The 16,653-nt window shown below is 38.4% G+C and overlaps 1 protein-coding gene across 1 annotated transcript in view; it reads left to right on the top strand.

The window, feature by feature from the left end:
* The window catches only part of nbas (NBAS subunit of NRZ tethering complex), a 185,490-nt gene that overhangs the window by 162,848 nt on the left and 5,989 nt on the right, over positions 1-16,653 (top strand). Inside the window, exons 51-52 of the mRNA XM_007552995.2 lie at positions 3,410-3,557; positions 4,942-5,076. Coding sequence (XP_007553057.1) covers positions 3,410-3,557; positions 4,942-5,076 — 283 coding nt within the window. The remainder of the gene's footprint in view (positions 1-3,409; positions 3,558-4,941; positions 5,077-16,653) is intronic.

The following is a 16,653-nucleotide window of genomic DNA, read 5'->3' as shown; positions in this document are numbered from 1 at the left end:
TAGCTTCTTATGCCTTGTGTACTTTTTTTTAATTATTTATAAAAGTGACGTCAGTGTAACCTGACAATGTTTACATATGGTGTGTTCAAGGATTTGAAAAAGGTGGGATTTCTCGATTCCAACCAGCTGATCCCTGATAAACTGATTAACCGTCAAAGCCAATGGTTCGACATCTGGTTCATTGTAACATGCTTTTGTTTTTGGAGGGTTTTTTTTTTTTTACATTTGGAAATTTAATATTTACGTTACAGAGCGCTGCAGGGATGAATCTGTACATGTCTTAATAACTTTTTATGACCAGCCTGCAGCTTTCAGCACCACAAGTCCCGTCTCTAGTACACTCCAGTTGATAAAGGCGGCAGAAGCTCCTGTGGATGGGGCCATAAGGTTTTGACAGTGGAGGCCCATATACGCTGTAATTCCTTCACCAGAGCTGCAGGTGAACCCCCTGATTTCCTGAAAGGGTAATAGGGTCACTTTAAAAGCTCATACTGTGGAAATAGCCCATTAGATGGAGAATCAATTCCTCCTAGCACTCAAGAATGGAGACAAATTGTTCTGCCTGACTCCAGCTTCTGTGCTGAGCTTTGTACAAAAGAAGTTGGAGAGCTAGGATTAGGTTTAGACAACACAGCTGCACTCTGCCTTTGACTGGAACGCCTCTGACTTTTAGCGCGTTATAACCGTCAGACTGCTGAGGCCGTCACGATCGCTTCTTCTAACCCCAGTTTTGTCGCTGCCCTGTCAGATTTAAATAAAACATCAAGCTGATTGTGTGTTTAAGAATTCGTTTAAAAACCAGAGATGCTTTCACACTGAATGAAACACGGTACGTGTGTGTGTGTTTGTGTGGTTAGAGTCAGGACTTTCTTCAGTGCGACTACAGAAGGGTGTTGTTTGGATGCCGAATTAAGAGCGGAGCTTATCCTTTGGTTTGTCCACAATCTTTGAGTCATGATTCAAAACGTGGATTGAGGCTGGCTGTGACTCGCATTGCGCCTTGTGACAGATTTGGCGAGAGCACAGACACTCGCAGTGTCATGCTGCAGCACCCTTCTCCTGTCTGTTATTTTAAAGCTCAGAGTGTTGTGTGGCAGCACCATGAGTGGACTCTGTTTGTTCCCATGGCCGCCTCATGCAGAGGTGAAACAGCTGCTCAGGGCGAGAAACTCGGGTTCTTGGATGGAGAATGTCTTTTTTTTTTTTTTTTTTTTTTTTTTTTAATAAATGATGCTCTCAAAAGCCCTTCTCGTCTTTGTCATCATAGCCCACACTTGTTTTTGCATGGATGTACTCTATTCTTTAAAAAATGAAGCTTAAACAATTAAGCGGACAGATCTGATAATGGATTTTAGCCCTCGAAGGATTTAGTTTTTCATCAAAAACTGATAAAGCGCTTCATTAAACAATAAAGTTGGGTCAAGAATTTGCCAACATTTTATATATTTTAATAAATATTTTTGAGTAGAAATAAGGAAAGTTTAATTATTTAAAGCAATAGCAGGATTACTTCTACTGCAAACCTGCAATTTCAAAAGGCCATTCAAAGATTTGTTTTTTAAGGAAAGAAGATACAAAGACGATGAAAATTAGGGACATGAAATTTGTTAAACAATTCTGAAGGTTAATCATTACATAAAAATAAACAATTCATATCAAAAACATGACAAAAAATTTAATAATACTTTATCTCGATTTAAAGAAGCCAAAAGTTGCTACCTATGTCGGTTTTTCAAGGAGTTGCTCCCAGTGCTGAGCACGGTAACTAAAGGATGGTTCCTTTCATTCAGTTATGGTCCTGAGACCAGAGAGGATTTCAAGAGTCTAAGTGGTTAATATCTGACCAACAACTCTGAAATCTGTTTAGGACTCCCCATCTCATTTCTGATTTTTTGTCGTTCGCTCTCTGCTCAATAAATGATGCACTGCTTGTCATGCTAATCACCTCCAAAATCTTCAGCTGTGCCAACATTCCCAAACCACTGAAGGTGTCTGTACAGTTTTGACCAGGTAACGTTTTTTCCCCATACGTCACATAAATATTTAAAGGCCTCAGCACCACTTAATTTTTATTTATTTTTTGTAATTCTCTTTCTGTGGCTTGATTTAGATGCAACAAGACTTTTGTTTTGTATTATCCAACTACACTCGCCAACATTTGATTGGCTCAGCAAAATTTTCTTTATATGACTTTCATCTGACATCATGTCATCAGAATTTAAATACCTGTCTCTGAAAATTGACTACGGGTCTTATGTTGTTTTTTTGTTTTTGTTTTTTTTCCCTCGTCTGACTGAAGTTTGTGTTGGGCAAGGATCTGCTGGCCTTGGTAGGAGCTAATCTGTTACTGTGGAGGCATTGTTGAAGGTTGTAAGAAGCTCATAAGAGCATGTCAACATAGTGATCCCTGTCAGTGTTGGCAGCTGTCCTCTGGTGTGTAAACACACAGGAGAAGGATGATGCTGAGTGTAGGTGTTTAATATTTACCGCAGGGGGTGGAGGGTTTAGTCAAACATTGTCTTCATAATGTCATGGCCAGAATTCATTAGTTTATTTACAAACCTCCTGATCATTCTAGCTGCTTTCATGCCTGCCTTGTATTTTTTATGCTGCTTTTCTTCATTTTTTTTTTTTCATTATGCATAACATATGCCATATGGTGCGCAAACTGTAGTCATCTGCTTTAATCCGGTCTTTGTCTAACAGGATTATCATCTGATGTCATAGGACTGCAAAGAAAAGAATGAATACTGTAGCAGTTCACTGGTTTGAGGTAGTGAGATATTGTGTTAGCTTTACAACACAATATATGATAGCCCTAAGGTTAAAAACACAATAACATCAAGCAGCATCTTTACAGAAAATGCAGCAAAATGAAAAGCCATCAACATACTCTTTTCACAAAACTCAATATTTCATACAGTGTAGTCAAATACGCTGGATCACTGCTGGGGATTGTACATAGTACTTAGGTTTTAGAAACGTAATTAACAAAAAAAATCTTAAAATTGTATTTATGCATTTTTGATTGTTAAAAAAAAGATGCCCTGTTCTTTTTTTTTATTATTATTATTATTATTATTATTATTATTATTATTATTATTATTTTTGATTCAAAAGAGGTACACTCAAGTCTGTTTTTCCCTGTTCTTTTCTAAGAAGAAAATTCAAAAGCTACGTTCTCCTGTAATGGGCTTTTTGAAAATGTTTTTTTTTTTTTTTTAGTTGTGTCCTGTTAGGGCTGGCATTTTAATAAAGCTATTTGAGCTGCAGCGAAATATGCTTTTTCTTCATTTCTATACCTGCCTTTTTAATCAAGCTTTTAAATTATCGCAATATTGTTTATAGAAAACACAAGCTTGTGGGTATAATACTGCACACAATACATTCATCTTCTTTTTGTCTGCAGGGCCCAGTCAGAGCGTAACCCCTGGGTGATGCTGACCTCAGCTCTGCTGACCCGCTGCCAGGCCTCAGAGGGCACATTAGACTTGGGTCAGGAGTTGGTCTCCATGGTGAGGTCTCTTTACAAGACCAAACACAAGCTCCCTGTGCAGGTAACAGGCCAAACTGATGCACTATTTTTTTTGTTGTTGTTTGTTTATGGTTTCTATTTTCCTATAGTTGCCCAGACTTGACAGTAGCAGTGGATAATGTTGAAGGAAATGGCATAACAATGTCGCATGATCTCCGGCAGCAAAGAAATATGGAAATGCGCTGTATTGTCATGTACACCCGTGTTGAGACCACTGCTTTTATAAGACCTTGAAGAAATAATCAGGGGTTTTTTTTCACATTAATTTTGCAATCCCAAGTTTCTATGTGTTTTAGTGGGATTCTATATGTCATATGAACATAAAGTAGTGCATAATTATAAAGTGAAAGGAACAGTATACTTCCAGATAAGCTGTGGATTTCTGTAGCTCCTCCAGAGTTATCACACCATTTCAGTTTACAATTATGCACATCTTTTGATCTGGTCTTTCGCATAAAATCCCATTAAAACAGATTAAAGTTTGTGGATGTAACATGAAGAACTGTGGAAACGTTCAAGGGTTGTACAATAACATAAAATATATAATTTTCGACTCTCCGAGATAAATCATTACATAATGTTTTCTTTTTTTTTTATTTTGTTCTGTAAAATTATAAATCCAGGACCTGATCTCTTGAAATGCTTGTCACCCCTGCAACTTAGTGAAGTGTGTGGCTTCAGCACATTTTCATTGTCTTTTTTTTTTTTATCTCAGGGTTGCCTAAAGATTGTTTAAATTCAGGCAAACTATGCTGCAACACCTGCATTTTTAGCCCACATCTTAATACAGGAGCCTAATGCTATTAGACGAGCAACGTGTTAGCATCAGCGCTGTGGGTTTTGCAAAGCATATATTCACCAGAAGCCCTTGACATCCAACGTTCCCTAATGCTATTCGTGCTCTGCTGAGCACTATGCAAGTATCAAGCCAATCATTCAGCCGGTCATTCTGTATGTCTAAGGCCAGCTGACTGTGATATTAGTTTAGCGCTAATGCTATTCAGTGTGAATAGGCTAGTGTCAGCCTGGCTGTCTGATGTTACCGTGGGAAGGAGGTTTGGGAGGTGCAGATGGAGGCCTTTTACTCTGTTCTGAACAGCTTTAATTTGAATTTGCTGAAATGAAACTGCCGAAGCATGAGGGAGTCAGATTGCATTGTGTTATCCATAGATTACAGGATGGGACTGCAACAAGGAGCCAGTGTCTGCAGCACACATCTGTTTGCGTGTAAACCTTTATCGCTGTACAGTATAAGCACCACTGATTAACCTTCACTGTTTCTCCTCTTTTCTCCCCTGTCTTTTGTCCTCTTTTCCTCGCTTTTATGCTGTTGTCTTACCAAACTCATCTCGCACATCACCCTCTCTTTCTGCCCATTCATCCGTCCTCTTTCTCTCCTCCGTCAGTGTATCCGACAAATAGCACACCTGCTGCTCCAAAGCCAGCCGATCCTCCAGCAGCCCGCACTGAAGCTAATGGCCGAGAGCGGCGACGAGCAGCTGCTGAAGCTGACTCTGGATCAGATCAACGGCATGAGCGCAGTAAGTGTCGCTGTAAAAATAAATAAATAAATCTGCAGTGTCTCGTGTTCAAGTTCAGACTAAGCTGTCTGCGCTGCATAGAGAGTAGTTTTGAATGCATTTTTGATAAGTATTCAATTAATTATGCACTTTGAAAATGGCACTATTTTACAGCTTCACTAAACCCAAGATGGTGGTTCAGATTTTTTTGGTTCCCTCAACCATCTGTCAGAGCCCAGATGTTTTTGGTTTGTAGCCTTATAAAAATGCAGAAAATTTTCACATGCTGTGTTGAAACGGAGACTGAAACTGACAAAAAAAAATCCCAATTTTAGTCAATTAGTTTTTTGTACAACAATTATATTCTTTTGAAAAAGAATCCAAAGGTTCTCTACAGTTAGATTTGAGAATTATATTATGAGCTTAATATAATTTCGGTTTATGCTTGACTGGTTCTTTTTTGAAAACATGTTTTGCACCTTGATGAAAAAAGTTGGTTGGCCCACACATAGTCATTTTGCAATGATTTGGTCAATTTAAACCACATATTGGGCACTATTATAAAATCCTGGCTAATTATAGCCACTTGGGAAGCATTTTGTCAGATTTGTTTAATTTATTGTTGCACCAAAAAGAAAAAAAAAAAAACTTCCAGGAAAAATCATCGATCATTAAATTAATCTTCCTCCTGTGCACTATAAACATTAAAGTTGTCTTTTTCAATCTCAGAACTGAATAGCCTCACACACACTTCCTCTGTGTCTGAGACAAATCTGCTTTTGAGCTTGTGCTGTCCTCTTCATCAGCATTTCAAAACCCATTGGTAAAAAGTCATATTGCAGTGCCAAAAGCAAGTGAAAAAGGCATAGTGGCTTACAGTCCAGAAATCATGGAATAGATACTGAGAGGTTCACTTTGAAAGCACAGTCCTTGTAATTCCAAGATGCATGCTGTTTTTTCTTTATTTGAAGGCTGAGCCTTCTGGACAGTCTTCATACACCACAGTTGTGCATCAGCAAAATAAAATATTGATTATTTCTTGCAGAAATAAAGTTGTTGTAAGATTCCAGATGGGCAGAATTTTGCAGCTGGATCAATGTTTGGGCTTCCCCCGCCCCCATCAACAGCGGCCTCACATCCAGTTCAGTTTCACTTTTTACAAGCACACAACTCTGACTAATAAGCAGACAGTACAAATATTTTCAGACCTCAACCTGAGGAGTCAAAAACATAGCCTTTCTGTTCTTTTGTTTTTTTGTTAAAGCATCCTTGGGATACATTCCAAAAAGATTAGTCTTAACATTTATATAAAGCAGTCTTCTTCCATTTGCCTATGTTTTACATTTTGAGAATCCATGCTCAGATAAGGATGTAATCTTTTAAGAACGTGCTCTCCGCAGTTCCTCCAATCAGATAAGCAGTTGTCATAAAGAAGGCCTCTTAGACTCTGTGGACCCTCGCTTTATTCCTACATCAGATAAGAGAAAGCCTCAAAATTAACTGACTAAGCCTGTATTAAATGAAAAGATCAAGCTCCTATTTCGTTAGACCTGCTTTTACCCCACAGTGACATAAGACAATAACTGAGGGAACTCGTTTAGTATGAGAGAAACGAGTTTAGAAAAAAAATCCGGTTTTAAAGTGGGAGTGAGAATAAGGCAACGGGCACTCGCATGATAATCAGTGAGTGCCTGATTATCATGGACACAGTGGTGTTTGTCTCTGACTTGCAGCACACTGTACTATGAAAAAGTGTGTGTGCCTACATAATTTTTGTTTATGCTATTATGTCACACTTAAATGTTTCAAATCATTTGATTTAATTGAAAAAGCAGTTTTCAAATGCTAGGTTTGGTTGAAATGGAGGCGGGGGGAAAAAACGCTCTCCAAAACTAACTGGATGTGTTTGATAAGCTTTCTTCCTTTTTTATTAAATGAAGTAATCAGTTCAAAACTACATTATATATTTATACAGGTTGTCTTTGTCTGATCATTTTTAATGATCTGAAACGTGTGACATAAACGCAAAATCAGAACCAATCTGTGAGGAAAGTATTGCTTTCTACCATCGTTGCATGTGTTTATTCCAGTATTTTCTATACATTGTAGAAAAAAATATTTCTCCTTTGTAAATAAAGATTTTAAAAAGCATCATAAATGAAGGGTAAGAGCAAATTTGAATGTATCAGGCAGATTTATTCACCTAGTTTGGTGCCAGGTTGCTCATTGCCTAGGATGTAATTACACAGGTTTTCCTGGCTGAAAGAGAGTGTAGGAAACAGCAAATTTTTCATTTGGATAAATGTGCTTATGGCAAAAGAAGTAGTTCGGTAAAAGTATGCCAAGCTTGGTTATTCTTAATTTGCTGAAGAAAATGGTAGAAAGGTGGAACTCCAAGTGATAAAGCAATAGTTGCAGAACCAAACATTTTTATTTATTTTTTGGCACCTGGACTGACCCTGAGTTTAGGATACACTGACTTACTGCAGGTTCTGGTTCAAATGTAATTCAGAAATGCTTTTATTCCAAAAGGAAATTCAGTGTTGCTCTAACTCATATTATTCAAGGTTCTTCAAAGTGTTGTTGTAGATGGTGATTACTATGGGCAAGAAGGATCTCCTGTTGCAGTCTGTCTTATAGTGAATTTGAAGAACTCTCCAACAGAGATCACGCTGCTTTTCTCAGCAACAATGTAACTGTAGACTTCACATCCGTTGTGGGGAACAGCTGAGGTTTCCAAAACAATACTGGTGGAAACTCTTGGTAAATGATATGAATGGAAACTTACTGCCAAGAGTTCAATGACTGGACTGCAGAGTAACATGTCCTGGATGATAACATCCGATGCTCACAAGCAATGCTAATCCACCTCCTTTCCTTTTCCTGCTACTCTTTAAATTTCTTTTTGCTCATGTAGTCAGGAAGCCTGACAGAAAGATGTTAGAGTAGGGGATATAATCCTGTAGCCATGTCTTCGTAAAACACATTATACTACATTCTGTATCCTCTTGCTGAGTTTGTGTCAGGGCTCATGTTGCCCATTATGATTGATGGAAGTGATGATGTGAACGTCATCTTCCTCTCTCTGCCTATGCCTTAGTTTAAATAGCAGATTTCTAGTGGTCTGCTATTTAGACCCATGAACCAGGGGCAATACATCCTGGAGGATGCACGGCCCACTTTTCCACTCTCCTTTTTTTGTTCGTCAGCTCTTCATTCAACTGTTCTTCAAATTTTATTTTATCATCTCTCACTTTTATTTTTTCCTTTCCACAGAAAATCTCCCCGCTTAGTGTGTCTTTTTTAATCCAGTGGCTTTAATTAGCTGGGGTTATTCAAAAACATAACCTTTTACGTTTTTATTATAATTTGGATTAAATTGAGTAACTGTATCTGAATGGAGAAGTATAAATGGATTGATTTGAATTTGACAAAATTGTATACTGTATAACTGGAGATTGATGAGAATTGTTTGTCTTGTAAAATATCTTTATATGGCAGTGGTTGTAAATTGGTGCTACATAATTAGACTTAACTAAATCAAATGGCTCTGGCTTGCTCGTAGCCTTACTGCTAATTATTTAACTATCAAAAACATTTGTGAGATAAATAATGTGACGATGATAAAAATCTGTTTATGATTTTCCTTGTATTTTATATTCTTATTTGACTTGCTTACTTGCCCCTTTTTCTTTTTTTTTTTTCTTTTTTATTTTGCTGTAATTCAAGCTCACAGGGGAGGACACTACTCTGGGGTGTTTTATCAGATCTACAAATAGCCCCAGCTTGTCAACGGCCACTGTGCAGCAGCCATTAGCAGATCAGTATCTCAGGATCAGACGTGATTGATTTTTGGCTGAGTCTGGTCAGTTAGAAATACAGCAAAAGACGCTTAACTGTCAATTGACCATTTTTACCTTTCCATTAGTTCAAGTGTTTTCATTAAGGATTGCTCTTTTGCAAAAATTTGCTTCACTTCATCATACCAGTCAGAATCACAACATGAAAGGTTTCCTAAATGTCAGTCATAATTTATTATGACATTAACAAGCCTGAAGTTGTGTCTGGCTGCAGAGCACAATGGATTTATCAACACAGCACTTGTCCCCAACTGCACGAAAACCGCATGCAGCTAGGAGTGATTGGCAGCCTTTATCTTCAAGCACATTTTTTTCCTGCCTCTGTTCAGTGTCTGATGTCAGCAGTTACAATGTTCCTCACCATTAAATTGTAGAATACTGATATATTCCTCAGATTATGATTAAATAACATTTTTATGAAGATTATTTTTTAATTAGAATTCAGAAAAGTGGCTTGGCGTGTGTGTAAATTTCGCGTCGGGTTTACATTACCTGTGACGGTGCTGTGTAACGGGTAAATAGCTTTGCTGAGCCATGGAAGGGGACAACGCAGTAGGTGCTCAAGAACTTAGGAAGGGAAGAGAGGAGTGGGATTATGACATGATGTTTTCTAAAGGGAGACAAAGAGGTAGTAGAGCAAGTAATGAGAATTGGAGTGGATTCTTAATGCAGAAAAATGCAGTGTTCTCTTTTATTTCTCTTGTTTGGCAGCAAAAGCTTTCACAGCTTTCAGAGCAGTGTGGCATAGTGTCTTACTTTCTGCTCTCCCTCCCTCTGCTCATTTTTAGAGATGATGTATAGCTGTAGAGGAGAAAAGTGGAGCTCCTGAAGAGGGAAGCAAGTCTAGCCTAATGGGAAAGTAATCTAAAGGTTTGATGAGAGCCATCCTGCTAGTGTGAAGGAGCTCCAGCATTATATAACACTTAGAGGAACGTTCAATTTCCAGTTCCATCCTTCGTCTACCGTTACATTTAGTTTGGTATTGCTTAAGGTGGTCATTTGTGTGTTGTAGTGATGGAGTTTACGATAACAGTAACAGATTCCTCAGTGTTACTGTCTGAAAATACCCACAGTCTATTGAAAAAATGAATAAATAAAATAAAACAAAACCAGACCTGCATTAAAAGGTCATTCTTATGCCACCTTTCCTTGGTAAACTTAGCTAATCTGATAAACAGTAGAAGACTGAATCAACGAGTCATCTTAATAGTAAAAGTTCTGTTTAGTTCAAACTTTAGTGGGCTGGGTAGATAGGTTGTGAAATTTGTTTGCAAATTTAGATTTTTTGATCAGATTTGGAGTTGTCTCTGAATGTTAGATTTTCCTAAAAATGTCACGTTGTTTTTTTTTTTTTTCTTGACAAATATATTTTCAATTCAAAAGTCAGATTTTACATGAGTCCAAATCAGTGTTTCTCAAACTTTTCCAGGCGGAGGACCACTTAATCCTTTTAAGAAACACTCACAGACCACCTAACTTGAAATTGCCCCGCAATAAGACAATATGTAATATATAATATACAACCTGAAATGAAGATACTAGACTCTTACAAGAGCAATTTGTTACATTACTCTTGTAACAATTACCTTGTGTTACAAGAGTAATGTGGACTTTTAATTATTCTCTTAATCTTTCTTTAAGCTGCTAGTTTTCATTTCCTGGGTATATATTCCAGTCGGATATTTTAACTGTGCCTCTGCACTGAATGCATTTAGAATGAAGAGTGAGGCTGCCACTGAAACCTGACACACCACCATGATGACGAAGGCTGCCAGAGTTCAACAATTCCCTCAAATTCAATAGAGAAACTCGGCAGCATGAAGATAAACACATCATTTAATCTATTGCAACAAGAATGCTCCCTGGGCCTACTTATGTTTCCATCACTGACTGGCCTGTTGTGACTTAGGGAACGGTCAATTCACAACTTAATTGCCTCTTCTCCTCCCTTGTCTGCTCCCGTTTTGCTTTTCTCACTTGCTTTTTAACGTGCACCTCATGTCAGACTTTGTTGTCAAGCTAACAAAAAGGTCTTTCTAAAGAACCAGGAAGTCGGTTCTACTCCTGCTTTCTGAAGTAAAGGCAACAGACGTGTGCATGCATGTGCTTGACTGAACGATTATGTGTCTAATTGCTTGTTTAAATGAGCTTATTTACAGCTTCGGTCCCATATTGGTCCTATTAAGCTAGTTCTGTTTGCTTACGACTCAACGGGTTGATCCCTGAATGTGTATGCTTGTGTTTGTTCAGCTGCGTCACAACCTGCTTATTTTTATTTTTTTGGGGGGCTTTGCAACCTCTTCTTCTGTCACTTTTAATCACGTTTTGCTGTAAGCAAGATTGTGTTAGTGTGCGCGTGCGTGCGTGCGTGCGTGTGCACGCTTCAGTTTGATGTACCGCTAAAGCCCAGGGACAGGCAGAGTGAAGGGAAGCAGAGCCTGAGGAGGGACAGAAAAGGATGAGAGGAGGAGAAAAGGAGATGGTTGTGTGTTGTCTGGCATTCCAAAGGAGCTTTATGATTTAAATGATAAAAGGTTTGGCCATGCATAATGTATTAAGCATTGTACGTGTTTGGTACTCCCAATTAAGCTCTCAGCTGGATTTAGCTCAGAGGTAGAGAGCCAACCAAGATGTACACAGGAAATGAATGTCGCGCTGAGCGCGAATTGAAAACAGGCATGCAAAATACTGACCAGGCAATTCAGGTCCTATTTAGAGGCTTTTGAAAATAAACAGGAGAGACAACCTTGGCTGTCTGATGAGAAGCGGTGGCTAGAGATGAGAAGCTGAAAACAAGAGCGATCGGGAGGGAGATTGGTCGTCTTATAGCTGTAGTTTGATGTGCCCAGTCGTCTTGTCGCGCTGATTGTTTGTTCACTCAAAGTGAACACCGGCTGTGAGTATGAGCAAATTCGCAGGAGTTAGGAGATGCTTCTTGTTTTTCCAACTCTTTGAAGAAACACGCTGCGTGCTGTTGGAGGCCTTTGAGGAGATTTGGAGGGTCTTTCGACCTGACAAGCACACCTGTGCACCGAACATGTACAGCTCAGGGCAGGTTTTCATGTTCTCAAGGTTGTTGACCCTGACAAGGAAAGAAGGGCATGATGGATCTATTCCCTTCTCAATTAGATTTAGTCTCTATTGATTTGTTCATCAGGCGCAGAGCTGAAAAGATTTCTGTGGAAAAACACGAAGAGACCAGAAAACCCTCTTCAGATTTGTAGAAGTAGTTTCAAGTTAAAGAGTGATGTAACAGTCATCCTTTTAGATATTAGAGCTCAACAGGATGGCTAAGTCCAACATTCCTGCTACTAGGGACTCTGTGAATATTGTACGACTGAATCTCTCTTTCTGACATTATGACAGTGTCCTGTTGGTACTTAAATTCAAGTCACTAAGAGTTGGGTTAAAATAGTTCTTTATAAAATGTAAAACTCCTTTAGGACGCTAGTTACCAACTCATTCTCTTATTCCGTTTACATAAACCAGAAAAAGTATGGAATTTGATTAAGTTTAAAAATAATTATATGCGTTTTTGTAAACATTTCTTATTCCACACAGCATTCTCTATCCCATTTACTAAATATTACACCGCTTCTTTTTTCTCCTCCCTTCTTTTTGCCTTCCTTTTATTCTTTGTGTCTTCTTCTCGTCTCCTTTCCCTCCTCGCCCTATGGACTAAGACTTCAGGAAATTGTCTGTACAAGTGTGCAAACATTGGACGAAAAAAAATTCTAATAATTTGTGTCATGCAGTATGTTTTGTAGCCGTTTGTTGTCAAGATTGCAATGACGGCAAATTGCTATTCTTCAAGTTTAGCAAGAAAGACGAGCAGCTATTTTAAATGAAATATTGAAGACACATCTAACTAGACAAGATAATAACGGCAACAAGAAATACTTATAAAAATAACCTGTTTTTTGACATTATTTGCTTGGACTAATTGTAACCTTCCAGTTAAAGAGGCCTCAGGAAAAAAATAAAAATAATTGGTGTTTGCAGTGCCAGATACCCATGGTACTTTTCTTTCCCCCTACATAACAAAGAAAATGTGTTTGCTTATTTTCTGTGAGGAAAAAGCTCAGCACAGGATAGGGTCGAGGAGTAAAAGCGCATACATCTGAAGCCAACTAAATGTCTAACCGTAGAGCAAACCTAAATTTAGACTTGTAGACATTTTTTTAACATAACACTTCCAATTTTTTATAACTGTACTAATTTATCCCTTCAGTTCATTTTTTTTATTTAATTCAATTTTTAAACGTCAAGTTTGAAAATGAACCACACTTAGCCTCACACATTAATGTAACACGCTTTAAAAAAAAAAGGGAAAACTTAATTTGAATCTAAATAATACATTTCCTCCACTTTTGTCACATGTAGATTTAAATGAGTAACAGACTGTGTGTTGTTGCGCACAAAATGCACGCTAATTGGGACACTTTTCAAAAAAAAAAAAAAGTTAAACAGATTTGGATCAGCAAATGAACTCCAACCAGGTCAGGTTTGAGGAATCTTAAGTTGGACAAGGTGTAGAAAATCACACATGTACATGAACTATCTGTGCAAAGGTGTGCATAATAGTGGAGACGACTTTGGTACTGCTGGAGGACATCGCCAACGGTAAGGACTCAGAGGGTAGCGCCTGTTCAGAGATCAGACTGATTTACTGCCACACGATGACGAGTAGCTTATTAGCCTCTTCAGATAACCCAGGGAAATCACCCTGGAGCTCTGTGTGGAACTGCCCACAGCGTTAACACTGTAGAAAACTGAAAGTAGCTGTGTGTTACCGGTTCTGGTTCAATTTCTCATTATGCTGGGATTCTTTGCAAACGAGCGTTTCCGCGGGAATCAGCTGACGGGTCAGGAATGTCACAGTCCTCCCTCAGCCATGGGAGCCATGCCAGCTGTTTGGGACGGCCTCATCTCTGTGTTGTTCAGATGCATAAGGTTCCCCTACACTGCGGCTGAATAGGCAGAAATTAAATTGCAGTTTGCAGCAAGGAGCCAATTTCCTTGATCGAAGCTGTTGACTCCACTGATGTTGCTATAACTTGAATTAATGCATCTTCTGAAAAGAAACCAAGTCAATTCTGGTAATATACAACTTATATATGATGGTCTAATGTACCTAACAAATAGTTTACCTGCTTCAACATATGATTCCTTCGTACTGAGGAATAATTGATTTCCCCTACTCACTCCAAAGAACTCGCTTATCAGCTTTTTAAATCATGGCTGAAAACCTATCTGTTCAAACAAGCATTTATTGATCAACACTTCCCATCAACTCTAGGTTTTCTCTTTCATTTTAAATAATTAAAGATGCTCCACATGGCTGCTGCTGCTGCTGCTGTTATATTTTTTTCACAGATTTCTTAGAAATACAATTTGACTAAAATTGGTGCTGGCAGGTTCAAAGCACAGTAGAAACAAAAGATCAGAAATCTGCCAAAAATAATTCTGATCGCTGCATCTCTAATTTACACTAAAAAACCCTGCATTCACAAAATATCACACCGTCCTCTGCATTACCGACACAGGGCATCTCAATTATGTGACTACCTACCCTGATTGCCAACACAGAGGATTATCAGCTCCAGGTCATTTTCAACCTCTCATTCTGCCTCTGTAATTCCACACATGACACCAATAGACGGAGGCGCCTTTGAGGCCAGATGCAAGAGGTGATGTGTGAAAAGGGCACAAGTTCACTCAAAGAAAAAAAGCCACTGTTGTGGAAGGTCGGGTGAAATTAACTGGCCATCATATTTTTTTGTTTCCGGTGCATTAAAGCCCGGGTGTAAATGGACCACAGGTGTCAGGAAATTGCCACCCTGACTTGAATAAAATCACACAGGGCTTATTTTTTCAAATTATTGTTTGGAGCTACATAATAGCAAAATAATTGTCCAATTAGGCACTTAGTTTGTGCTCTAGTGCATCTTTTCTTAAGTTTGAACAAAGTAAAAGAATGTTAGCTATAGTTTGTTGAAGGTAAATTAAATGTTTTTCATCTTACCAAAGAGTTTGTATTCACAAGGCTATTTTGCAGCCTGAGGAACTGCGGTCTTGTTTAAATGATAAATGTTTTTGAGTAAGTTCATAGTGAATGTTGGCGTCAATCCCTCAAATAATTCCACAAATATTTCAACATCAAAGGTAGCAAAAAGTAGACCGAGTTATTCCACAGATGGGAGGCAGTGATCCTAATAACCGAGAAAAAAAAAACAAAAAAAAAACATTATAGTGCAGCTGAGATGTTCATAAATATTAAAAAAAAAATAAATGTAATAATTCTTGCAACAAAGTGCTGAACGGTTCAAGCTTTTCTGTCACGGAAAAACAGCATCATAATATTCTGACTACAGCCTCCAAGGTGAAATGTTTTTTTTGTTGTTTTTTTTTTACTTCACTGTTGGTTCCTGTATATATAATTTAGCTGTAGCATACCGGGGCAAAGCGAGCCTCATCATTACCCTCAGCAGTCTGATGCTGCATACTTATCCAGGAGGTGAGAATGCTGGATTAACACTCGTGCCTGAAATGTGACAGAGCTTTTCATGCTGCTAGAAGGACACAAAGTTATCTGTGCTGCTCTAATATCAAGATTCCACTCCAGCCCTCCATTTCTCACATGCTTCTTCACATCTATTTTCAGCTCAGCTGTCAATCCGGCTGGCTCTAAGACTCAAATCGGCTGTCTCTCTTGACACCGTCAAACTGTAATAGCCTGGGAGGTATAGGGATGTGTGTGTGTGTGTGCGTGTGTGTGTTGGTGAACATACTGTTTGAAGCCCCTACTTGCTTTCTGCTCTGCAGGTCTGTTGAGCTCTTCCATAATAAACAAAAGTAGGAGAAAGACAGAATTTTATTAGTATTTATTTCTCTGCATTGGTCACAGTTTCCTCTGACCAATGCATATTTCCACCCCTCTCTTCCAGTCCAAATTTTTGTGTTTTTTTGCAGCCAATGCTGACTGTATGTGATAATTCCCCTGTGTGCTGTAACTTCAATTTGTTCCCTTTCCAGCCCTGCAGGTGTAATGTCTCAAACACCGGCAGCCCTGGCACCCTCATCTCTCCTTCCCTGATGGCTAACGTTGAGTCACTTTACAATCAGTTACATAAAACAGAAGCTGCAGTACATCTGGTTTATGTATGGGTCAGCAGCAGATTCGCTTCATAATTTGGGCCGCCGTCTGCTCAGACTGCTTCTTGAATGTTTGCGTGCATGCACGTCACGTTTGCAGAACAGTGAAATGTATGTTTTATTTAGGTTTTTAATCTTTGAGGTTTGATTTATTAACAGTTGGAAAATTTCATATCTAGGTCTGTAACTACTAAATGTAATTAACGGCAAAGCTTGAAGCTTTAAATCGCAAAGTAAGTCAGACTTTCAACCTTTTTTAGAATGGGCATCACAAGGTGATGAATCATAAAGACAATCATGTCCCAAAATGTGGGTGAATTTTGCACTTCTTTGAAACTGCTGCCAACTGTAAACAGGTGCATTGATTGGCTATTCATAAACAATAACCCCAACTTCACTTCATTCAAATAAGTGGATTGTCTTGAAATCTGTTTAAGATATTTATATTTTCCTTATTTGTCATTTATTGATTTTTGCATTTTCTGTGCTTGGCATATTAAGTTTCTTTGTTGCCTTGAGGTCTGAAAAGTTATGGACATTGATATTTTATAGTTATGGACATTGATATTTGTTTTTAATGGTC

This window comes from Poecilia formosa, unplaced genomic scaffold (assembly GCF_000485575.1).
Source record: "Poecilia formosa unplaced genomic scaffold, Poecilia_formosa-5.1.2 Scaffold53, whole genome shotgun sequence".
NCBI classification, from domain to species: Eukaryota; Metazoa; Chordata; class Actinopteri; order Cyprinodontiformes; family Poeciliidae; genus Poecilia; species Poecilia formosa.
Note: the sequence above shows the minus strand (reverse complement) of the source record. Positions and strands in the feature narration are given on the sequence as shown.